The sequence below is a fragment of the Telopea speciosissima genome, chromosome 1 (genome assembly GCF_018873765.1).
Source record: "Telopea speciosissima isolate NSW1024214 ecotype Mountain lineage chromosome 1, Tspe_v1, whole genome shotgun sequence".
NCBI lineage: Eukaryota > Viridiplantae > Streptophyta > Magnoliopsida > Proteales > Proteaceae > Telopea > Telopea speciosissima.
The window spans coordinates 7,649,736-7,661,514 of record NC_057916.1 but is presented as its reverse complement, the minus strand read 5'-3'; the positions used below and the strand labels follow the sequence as shown (position 1 = coordinate 7,661,514).

General features: G+C 39.1%; 1 protein-coding gene across 1 annotated transcript; it reads right to left on the bottom strand.

Moving 5' to 3' along the window:
• Positions 1-1,093: 1,093 nt before the first annotated feature.
• On the bottom strand, positions 1,094-10,974 carry LOC122656887. Its single transcript, XM_043851580.1, has 5 exons — positions 10,704-10,974; positions 10,340-10,410; positions 6,190-6,295; positions 4,306-4,438; positions 1,094-1,390 (listed from the first exon to the last, which is right to left on the bottom strand). Exons 1-5 carry the CDS (start codon positions 10,778-10,780, stop codon positions 1,226-1,228), a joined length of 552 nt encoding a protein of 183 aa, XP_043707515.1. The 5' UTR covers positions 10,781-10,974; the 3' UTR covers positions 1,094-1,225.
• Positions 10,975-11,779: the final 805 nt, after the last annotated feature.

Genomic DNA, 11,779 nt, shown 5'->3' with positions numbered 1-11,779 from the left:
CTTCCCATATGAAAGACACTTTTACCCCCTTATCTTGAGGAGGAGAGAGAAAGACACGGGAGTGTGGCATACGAAAACTACGTCCCTTTGTTTTTATTTTAGTTTCACGTCACCACCTCAGATCTAACAAAATGACCCCTAAGTAAAATTCTATCACTATAATTAGCAAAATCATTGCCTGTAATGGTTATAACTTCCATCTTATTTTTGTTTAAATTTCACTTTCCTTCAACTAGATCAGATGGAGCCTAAGGGGCAAGGATTTTTTTTGTTTTTTTTTGGGGTTGGGGGGGAGTGATTCCAGCCAGTAACAAAACCAAAAAATAAATTTCCATAGATCTAAGCATCACACAGTTGTGATCAAGGGTAGCTCAAGGTTCCACCCATATATATCATTCATGTTCTGAAACTGCCGGAGGCCAGATCTTAGGAAATTCCTAAGGAATCACAACCCGTCAAGGTAACCTGCAGTAGAAGCAAAAATACTCAGTCGTAGACACCTCACATGTAATCCAGCCATGTCTTTAACCAACCAAGGTGAATGTTAACTTCACCCTTAGTTACGATCGACTGCATGCGAAATCATTTTATTTCTGGCCAAAAATAGGGGAAAAAATATGTTCCTATTTACAAATTTAAAATGCAAAGTTTTCCTTCACTGTAGTTTCTCCACGGGTGAAGTGATCCTATGAGTGGACTCTTCGGTCAACATTACACTCCCACCCCCCCCCCCCCCCCAATTGATGAAGTCGAAACTACCCTCCCCCTTGATCATCTGATGGTGCCAAACTGCCAATGCCCATGGTGAAGGGAAACTCGGTCCTAAAAGATTTTTCACCTTGACAGTGCATGTCCCGAGAAACAGTTGCCCAAATACAGCATGGGTTTTCTCCCTGATCCACACACACACCTAAATAAAACTAAGATTTGTTTTTTTTTTTTTTTTTTTTTACAGTTTTGCAGAGTCCTGGCCAACAAGGTCTATTTTGAAGCAATTATATAATGCTTGATCATGCAGTTGTGGGGTTACATTTAGAGTTTAGACCATCATTTTCTCAGGTACAGAAGAATTCAAGTCAGAAAACTAATATTTCAGCAATTAAAGACATACCTGACTTTGCCAATCATCTACCGAACAATAAAATGTCCTTAGTTATTATACAATCATTCACCATAGTGAATAATATCTTATATACAAAGGGTTGTGTTAAGAGTTCAAGGGTTGTTAAGCATCCCGTACCTTGAGCTTGACTTCTCTGGGGGAATGTAGTTGCTTCTTTGGGCTTGAAGGAGTAGGACCAAACTTGGAAACCAGATACTTGAAACATGGTAGAAGCACAAGGTAGAGTGCACCCAAGATGAATGGAGCCGCAATGAGCCAGCCAAGCAACTGTAAGAAGTAACAAGTTTTTAAAATGAGAGAGATTTCAAAATGTCCTGTATGATCTTCAATCAAAGAGATTCAGACAACGTAGTAGACTTATGGCTTGTTTAGCATATTCATTGTGCATATTCATTACGTTCCAGTAAAGCTAATAGTTCAAGAAGAAATTTAGTGATGCAGAGTTACCTTAAAACTTATTGAGAGCTTCCTAACAGCCAGCCAACAAGCCAAACAAAGGGTAAAACAAGGCAGACTCATTGATGCTGTTTGGGTAGGTTTTCAAGATACTATTATTTGTTTCAAGTAATGGAACACAGCATTACTGAGAATACCCGGAACGTCTGGAACAACTCCAAGCAAAGTATTCAAACAGCTACTTGGTAACAGATGGCTGTCTATTGACCACGTGCCGACAAGATGCCAAAAAATGCAAGTGACCCATATGGTTTGGAAAGTGGAGATGTGTTTACAGAAGTGGTAAGCTATCGTCTATTGATTCAGTAATCGAAAATGTTCAGCGCAACTCAACTATACTTGTCCCTATTATATGGTCCAGCTACAAACTATAGCTAGGGCAACACCTTCAGTTCAATCATAAGTTGTCAAACCTTTTAATATTCTCCCAGCAAATCTCCTATTTGGTTTTTAACTCAAGCTAAATACTAATCAAAACAAAAAGGAAAATTCGATAACATCAGAAAGCCATATACCACACTCACTATCAAGAAACATATGATCATAGAATGGACATGGCAGAGACAAGGCTGGAGATGGGCAGATGGAGCAGGAAAGAAAATATGAGAAATGCTCATAATTGCAGGAATTTAGAGGCATAGTCCCCAAAGCAAATAAAAAGGAGGGGGGGGGGGGGATTGATTCATTCAAGCATCATATTTGTCAAGGTTTAAAAACACGGAATTGGGTACAGGATCGGTCTCCATCAATTCAATTTGATTCGAATTCAAATCGACCTGGAATTGGCCAAACTTGTTTGACTCAGTCAGAAATCCTTTATGAAGAATCAGGGTTAATCGGAATCGGCTTCTGTTCATTCGAATAGGAAAATTCGGTCGATTCTGATCTGATTTTTAAAACTTTCATAACTGTAGACTAATTCCTATACAGAACTCAACTAAAAATGAATAAAATAACATAATACTTGCATGGCTGTGATCATTTGACCCTATAATTGTTGATGCAGAAGGTCTCCCAAGTGGTGCCCAACAATGATGGATTTCAGTCCCTCTGGCTATAATGTTCTTATTATCTCCCCTCACACCAGTGTTTTATGCAACTGGTCCCAAGCCCGGATAAAGTAGGAGGGTTGGTGTGTCAGGTTGGCAGCCAGCATTGTAAAAACTTTAGCCAAACCCTTTTTCATGGATCCTATAGGATCTATATAACTGACCCCATTTAGTTGGGATAAGGCTGAGCTGAGCATTTATCAACCCCCCCCCCCACCCCAAAAAAAAAAAAAAAAAAAAAAAAACAAAAACCCAAAAATCTCCTAAGCAGTGCTTAATGATGTTAGATGCCAACCTTGTGCCTAGTGATGTGCTTATTAAGAAATCAATCTCTAACTCTTACCTTTTGGGGAATTGTTGGCTTCTGTTTGTTTAGAAATTGGATTTTAGTTAGGCAGCTACTTCTCAAGAATTTTTGACATTGCCCTGCCCCCCACCCAGGATGCAAGGAACAGGGTTTTACATTGGCAGGCGGCCACTGCCTCAGTGCCTATGTAACAGGGATACTGCCATCTTTGGTCATCTGGGAGCTATGGAAGGAAAGGAACAACAGGAGACACGAGGACAAGAAGCGGACAGCTAGCACCATAATTGAATGCATTAAAACCTGGGTGAGGGAACTTCACTATCCGTCAAAGGTAGGCACTCACGGATCTGCCAGAGATGGACTACTTTTGCAGTGTCTTGGCTTGATGCCACCTGTCCCCAGGAGGAAGCGCCCTATCCCGGTGTATTGGTGCCCCCCGTTTATCTCAGTTAAGCTGAATGTGGATGGTGCATGTCGTGGTAACCCAGGCCTGGGCGGCGGGGGAGGGATCATTAGGAATCGACAAGGGGAGGTTCTGGCTGCTTTCTCTAACTTTTATGGCCCTTGCACTAATTCTCTGGCGGGGCTGAGGGCTTTAAGGGATGGGCTGAAGGTGTGCGAGGAGATGGGTCTTTTGGACGTGGTGGTTAATTGTGATTCAGAGGTAACAGTCAAAGTAGTTAATATGAAGAGGTGTAGTCTGTGGAGAGTATGGTATCTCTTTAAGGAGATTCAGGACTTAGTGGTTGCCACACGGGCCTGTGTTTCTTTTGCCTTTCGGGAAAGCAATAGAGTGGCTGACTGGTTGGCCAATCTTTCTTGTGACACTGAGACTTCAGCCAGGTTTCAGCCTGGTTGCATCCCTTTGGGACCTCTGCAGGTCATTCTTCGTGAAGACAAGGGTGGTTTACCAGTTCTACGGAATTAAAGCCTTTGCTTCTTACTCATGTAAGGGTGGGTTAGACTTTTTGAGCGGTGTGTCCTCTTGATGTCGCGGGTTGGGGTAAGGCGGTATGTCCCCCCCTGTATTCTTTATTATTTTATTTGTTTTTAATAAAAGCTTAGGGGCCAGCCCAGGTCCCAGATAATATTCGGGATAAAAAAAATAAAAAAAAAAGGTAGGCGGGTCTGTCTCACACTAGAGAAAGCAATTTCATTTCTAGTGACAAAGTTAACCCCTAGTTTTATGGAAATTTATCCATCATGTTCAATTCTCATTTTTTCCCTAATCTTTTACATCTAATACTTTTCTTTCAATATTTTAATATTTATGAACAACCTTAAGAAAATAAATTTCAAAAAACTACAGTTAAAAAATCATGATCTCAAGGTCTGGAGGAAATATGTTGGGTAGAGAGGGGGGTACATACCGCATGGGCAATGCTGAGTAGGACTTCCCACGAAGCTTGGCCAGTAAATACTTTCTTTAATGCATCAGAGGTTAATGGGAAATGAGGACCACCAGAAATGACTTCCCCAAAGCGCAAGAAAGGAATCACCAGACTGAAAACAAACACAGCAATGACAACGAGAACATGAAGTGGATATAGAATTCTAGATAATCTGAAAAATAAGCCCAAACAGTCAAACTAATTCTCCATGCTCCAATTTGCAGACTTCCCTAGTTTTGAAAACATATAAATGTGGCTGGATCTGCCAAATGCATGGTTATTTATTTAATTCTTGGGTAATTTAAGAAGGGAGATTACACATCTCATGAACTACATTCTAGGGTTCTCTTGCCCCTGCGAAGCCTCATTATTAGTTAAACCTTTATCCTTCTTAGAAATTAGACATGACAAATGCTATAAATAAAAAGTAAATCAAACAAGAAATGCCCAAAAATCACATTCTTCACTTCTTTTACAAATAAAATAAGACACAAAATGAAGGCCACGTTCTTCTAAACAGTGGGAAATTCTGCAGCCTTAAATATAGGAATGTGCACCATATGCACCTGATAAGTATCATACTGTATTCTCTTTATTAGGAGAGTACAGATATTGAATCAGACTGACAATTCTATTATAGCCAATGTATACTATTTCAACAACTGCCACAGATGCATCCCTTTGGAGGATTAACTCTTTATTACATTTTCTGGACAAATTGATGCACAGGCAGAGAAACAAATGCAATGCACATCTATGATAGGTTTAGTTTTATCAGAGTTGTCCATGGCATGCACCCAAAACAATACATACAAATGCCCAACAGAGAAGAACAATGCATACAGGCCTATGCTGTTGCACATAAAGCATGAAGACGAGAGATGCCTCAGTAAGCGAAGCTGGAACCTAGTGTGTATCCAAAGGGCATAATTAGTTTTTGATAATATTACATGGTGACTATGTAAAAACAACAGGTCAACTTGTTTGTTGCCAGAATAGGTTGGGTTATGGCTACTCTACAATTATATGATCCTCTATTCTATATCTTTTATATCCCGCGAATTTCAAGGAGACCCAAAAGGGCAAGTATCAAGAAGCATATAGGCATTATGAAAGTGCTGACCTCATTTTTTCTTTTTCCACTTCCTATATTGGGTTTGTATGTTCAATGTATGTGTCCTAACTCCTAACTGCTTGCCCATGTGAGTGGCATATATGCATTCTCGCATGATAAAATGCTTGAGTTTGAATTCCATATGAAAGTAAGGAACCTAAATTCACATTCATATACATATGTTACTTTATCATCTAGTGAAAAAAAAGGTGTATCCAGTGCACGAGGCTCCCGTCACTGCGGGGTTTGGGGAGGGTCATAATGTATGCAGCCTTACCCCCACTTCACGGAGAGGCTGGAACATATATTTTAACTGAGATTCCCTCTACTCAGAAAACTTCGTGACAGGCTTATAAGTCTTAACACGAGCTCCTCGTACAAATTATCATTCATTAATCCAAATCACCGCTCAGTCTCTGGCTCTCTGCATTGCTAGTTTTGAAGCAATGCAGTCACTTAAGGCTCCGTTTGTTTCACAGTAAATATTTTATAGGAATTACTTAAAAGCAAAAAGAAATTGTATTGGCCAAAAAGGCAGAAATTATTTTATGGAAAAACAATACAAAACTTGGGAAAATGGCTTCAATATTAAACTTCTAAGGAGGAAGTAAATGGCAGCTCAATACAAACAAATTTTATAAATGAAAGCCAATTTATTGGGAAAAAAATTTCCTCCAAAACAAACAAAACCTTAAAGAAATAAATTCAGAAGGATTTGATGATACAAGATAAGGCTAAATATTGATTACCTCAACTCTACTGGAGTAGCAACAAAGTTTGCAAGCATCACACTTGGAGAATGACAACGTGAACCAAGCAGCGCAATAGCCATCCCACAAAGAAAGAAGGTGACCCCTTATAATTGCAAAATGAACTTCAATATCAGATGCTGATGATTAAAGTAAAAAAAGGAGAAGAGCATTCAAACTGCCTCAGATATCAGGATACATTTTTAAAAGACATATATGAGACATAAGTGGCAATTTGGTGCATATTTAACAATGTTGAGACATCAGCATCACACATAAAGATTTTTTAATAGACCAAAGAAGATAAACAGATCCATCAGAGTTCAAACTGAGCTCAAATTTGAACTTACTTGTCCAGATGATAGATGTGATGCAATCAAATTTCAAACCAAAAATAATGAGAAACTCACCAACCAGGCCGGCATGATTGGTTTTCATTTTTGGACTACTTCATCAACTACTATGGTCTCAAGCTTCTCTAAATCAGTTATAAGAAGGATAGAGTATCAGACATGCAAGCCTCCAAAATCCGAAACAAGGACCGAGGCTTGAACAATTAATTGATACGTATATCTCCAAAACAAGTCATTCTAACTTCCTCCTTCGAAGTGGAAAGGCACACTCACATTGGAACTGGTTGATAAGATTATTCAAGAACACTTTCTACTTTCTTTCCTCCTTTTCTATTATATATATAAAAAAAGGTAGGTGAAGTAAGTCAATAGTAGGTCAAACTATGAGAATACATGTTTTTTCTGTATTATGGTGCATGCTAGTACAAGTGAAAGGAACAATCAATAGGAAATATAGGATAAAAGGAAGCATCCAACTACGATCAACGTTGCACTAACTTACATTCAAGAGACACACAGAAGTTTCTAAATGAGTGTCCAGCTGTGTCCGGCTCAAAATACACGAGAAATCTATGAAGGGGGAGTGGTGAACAAATCATATACTGTTTCTGTATTCAACTTTGGAAATTTTTTACTTACTTCGATAGTTTTCTCCGCTGACAATTATAAGAATGTAGAATAATCAGGCCAATTAACATGGCTTCAAATACTCAGTAGCTAATCTCAATTCAACTATAGGTTCAAACCATCCTAGCCGAATCATAACTTGGACTGCTGCAGGGGCATATCCAGGATTTCCTGGGGCAGAGGGGGAATTAGACTTCTAGCAGTTTCAAATAAATGAATAAGGGGAAATTTCTTTCATTCCCCTATACTTGGCCTATATTAACCCAAACTCCCCTAACCAAAACTTGTTTTCTAATTCCCCCAGAAAAGTGAACTTCCACCTCTGTTTCTCCATTGGTAATTCAAAATTCCTAAACTACACCTGTCCCCTCCCACAGTACCCCTCTGGCAGCACCCCCTCCAGCCTTCTGGCTACAAAGTACTCCCCGTTGTTGGGTACATTGTCTCTCTTGCATCTTGTACTGTTTAATACACTTTAAACTCACTCCTCTTTCCTTGAGAGGAAAAAAAAAACTTAAAACCTCATTGCAGAACCCTACTTTCCTCATTTTAAAGAGGAGCTACAACTATGCCTCAAATTGTTCGATCTCGTCTTCTCCCCTTCATTTCCAAGAACGATAGAACCTTCTGTTCTATCGTTTCCACAAACCCTCCAAAGGATCCAATCATCTCTTATGCATCTCTTCTAAATGATCAACTTCCTCCTCCTCCACCTCCCGGTTCTACGCCCCAAAAGAAATCATGGAATTTCCTCAAGTTTGGCATTCTCGGAGCTCTTACTGTAGCTGCTGCCCCTGCTGGTTATGCTACTTACGGTAAGTTCCTCTTCTTCTATTCTTTCAGTATTGCTTTTTTTTGAACTATTTCGTTCATTGTGTATTCTTGGTATCTCTACTTCTGGTTGGGTTCTATCAGCATTTTGGGAGCAACCTACAATCAGAAACCCCTTCTCGTTTCTTGATAAATTAATATTGAAATATAAGCACCCTTGTTTCTCTCGGATTCACCTTTTCACTACAATCAGATGATTCCCGTGTCTTACTTTCTGAAATTCCTTGTTGCTTGCATTGCAGTTTACACCTTGAAAGAAGTGGATAACATGAAAAAGGCTTTACAGGAACCTGAAAATCCTCAACCCCTCCAACTACGAAGTTGCTACCTTCCACTATGCCTCCTCTCGCATTGAAATCTCCAATGTGCAGCCTCTACTACCGCATCTGATGGCGCCCTTGATTATGTATCTGCAAACTTCGGTGATTCGTCCACCAGTGCAGGTTTCAAGGTCTCCGGGGCAGACCCACTACCAATGGACAGGCGACCGTTACTGCCGACACAGTTTCAGTTCCCTCCAATAGGGCTTCCAGGCTCTTCCATGTAGGCATCAACGGTTTCCTAAAGGACAGAGAAGACATGATGAGTGCCAGCAAAGATGCCGGACTTGCATTGCTTAAGCGACCAATTCCCAACAATGATATCAAACAAACCGATCCAGTTTGGGGTGAATCAAATAGCTTGAGCCAGAAATTGGGGAGATGCAGAGTGCCGGAGGGGTACTGCGGGAGGGGACAGGGTAATCTAGGGATTTTGAATTATCAGGGGAGAAAGAGAGGTGGAAATTCACTTTTCTAGGGGAATCAGAAAAGAGGTTTTAGGGGAGTGATAGAAATTTCTCCAATGATTAAGAATAAATGGTTAAGGACATTACAATTGATTATGATTCATATAAATTAATCTATCTCCTCTATTGAGGAATTTTTACGAAGCAATTATAATTAACGTCATCACTCATCACACCTAATAAACCAATTGTTGATAAGTAATAAATCCATCATGAGATCAATCGACAAAGAACTTTACAGGAAAATACAGAGGAGATAGTAGTAGTAGCCTAATAATAATGATGATGATGACTATGATATTTGCTTCTTTTCACCTGATTCCTGGGGAGGTGGGAGAGAGAGAGAGAGAGAGATCTTCAATGATGCGGATCTGGAACCTTGATTAGAAATTAAAAACCAAATATAAAAAAAAATAAAAAATTTGGGCCAGTGGCTGTTAATTTATGCTATATTCAGGAAATACGAGGAAAAAATTCAAATTCTGTGGACCATGGTTAGACGTTAGGGGATCTGCCACCTCTGAAGTGCCAAAGTTCACTTTGACCAAGACACTAGGACAAACACCAACTTATAAATTGGAGGTGGAGATATTCCTTAGATAAATATTAGCAGTAAGGCATCCTTATTTAAACTCATGCCATTCTTAAGAAAATTTACAAATGGACAAACTTCAGAAGAAAATGAAGTAAATGCTACAAATCCATACCTTAGGGTCAGTCTGATGTCCAACAAGCCAACAAAGCATGCTGGAATTCAGGCTCAAGAAAAGAAGCTAGGTTTTATGGTGTTTTCTATGGACTGGGTTTTATTTATTAGAAATTCAGTAGCAGTTTCAATAACTGAAAATTATGTTTCAAGTGAGGAAAGAGAGCTGGAATTTAGCAGGTTTCAAAGAGAAGTGATGGTTTAAGACTTCTTTACTTATGAATCAAGTCTTCAGAAACCCTCCTCCCGCTGATTTCAAGAATTGGATGAAAATAATCTTAAGGAACATATATAGTGATACCATTAGTTTGGTGTTGAGAATCCTTGTACTTTTATTCCAATGCCTCAGCCTGTCTCGTTTTTGTTACCATTGTTTGTACTTTGTAGGCCTTTTGTTTATCCAAACCTTCCCCCTCCCACTTCTCTACAAAGCCCTTTTAAGAGAAAAACAGTACCTGGAATGCCTGACTAGGGCTCTGATGGGGTTTTGTAAATCTGGGGATGGTGTAGTGACATACAGATTAAAGAATATGCATATGTATGTGATCACTGTATATGTTAGAAAAAAAAAAGAGGTGTATGTTAAACAACTTCCAGGGTAGCTGTATAAAAATGCTACTACTCACATTCTAAACTCAGAATCTTCCCACCCCCTCCCGCTCTTTTGGACACTACTAAGATAACTACATGGTTTCAAGCCACCAAAATTTTAGCACTCTTAAAATTTAAGTTGCTGAGCTCATCTGATTATATTACTGTATACATGTGTTTTGTATTTCAGTAGCATCATTTCTCAACTTGTTAAGTGGATTGAGTTCAAAGACCAGAATACAGAGATGCTCATACCACATATGGGGAATACTCCCAAAGTGAAGCCAAGAGCTGTCGAAAATGCAAGTTGCTTCGGTTCTGCACCCCTGCAAAAATTGGCAGAAAATTGGCAGAAAATTCATGAAGTTGATCACTCGTTAGCAAAGATTATACATACGACCTTCAATCCAAAAACAAAGAAAGAAAATTTCTTTAAGCGATACCAATCAATTCCAAAAACATAGATTTGCTAAATTTTACAGTTCTCGAACAAATTAAATTTTGATTTGAATATCTGCATAGAAACTTGAAATGAAATACCCTAATGAAAAAGGGGGGGAAAAACGATATAAGGGCCGCCACCCACTTCGGTAGAGCAGAAATGTTGGAGACACATTACCTATGGAGAATTTGCAAGAGAGGATCCACCACCTTCCTGTTGAACCATGAGATCAACCCAATCCTCGCGATCGGCATTTCCAATAGAAACCCACCTTGTGAACAGAGAAAATTAAGAGGAAACAAAACACTTTTTATTGGGTTCCCTCGAAATCAATCATCAAGCCAAATTAGGGTTTCTTGGATAGTAAATTTGTAATTTATCAACCAAAGCCCCTGTATTTTAATTTTCTTTTCCTGCAACAGGAATTTCATTCATTCAGAATGAGGTTGCAGTTTTCAAATGAAAATTTTCAGATTCTTTACTTTGATTTTCTGTTAATTTTAAAATCCTCACACGTTAGGAATGGATTGTAGGCACATGACATGAAGAATCAAAGAGCAGAGGAAACTCATTAAAAATGGCGGATTATATTCCTTTTTAATTATGAATTGTCTTTATAGTTATCTTTAAAGAGGATGATGATCTGTTAGTTGGCATGGAACTGTTGGTGAAGGAAGAGGAGGCGTTGGAGGCAAGCAAGAGTGGAATTAATTCCATAAATTAATTATAACTCAATTATATAACACATTTTCTGGACACGTGTAGTAGGCTCGTTCAGACAAAGACAGAGAGACAAGAGATACAGAGAGAGAGACAGAGCAGAGACGTGTTGTTAGGTTACTCACGAGACAAGTGTGTGTTGTGTATCTCCCAGTCAAACAGATGGAAATGGAAGGATTGGGTTAATAAAAGGGTTTTAAAACACGGAATCGGAGATGGAATTGATCATTGGCAATTCTGATCCGGATCGGATCGAAATCGACTGGAATTAGTCTTAAAAATACCTTAGAATTGATTCTCAGATTCAAAAACAGGGAATAACTAGGGTTTGTGGGTGTAAATCGGTCATGTCGAATCAGTAGAACTTGAGATCGATCATGGACGATTCATCAATCTAATGGATCTATTATAGAAGACAACAATTAGGTTAGCACTGCGTATTAGCAAGAGTAGGTGTCGCAATCATGGATTCAAGAATCCGAATCAGATCAGCCGATTCCAAGCCAAATTGGCCGATGTCAATTCCGATTCCT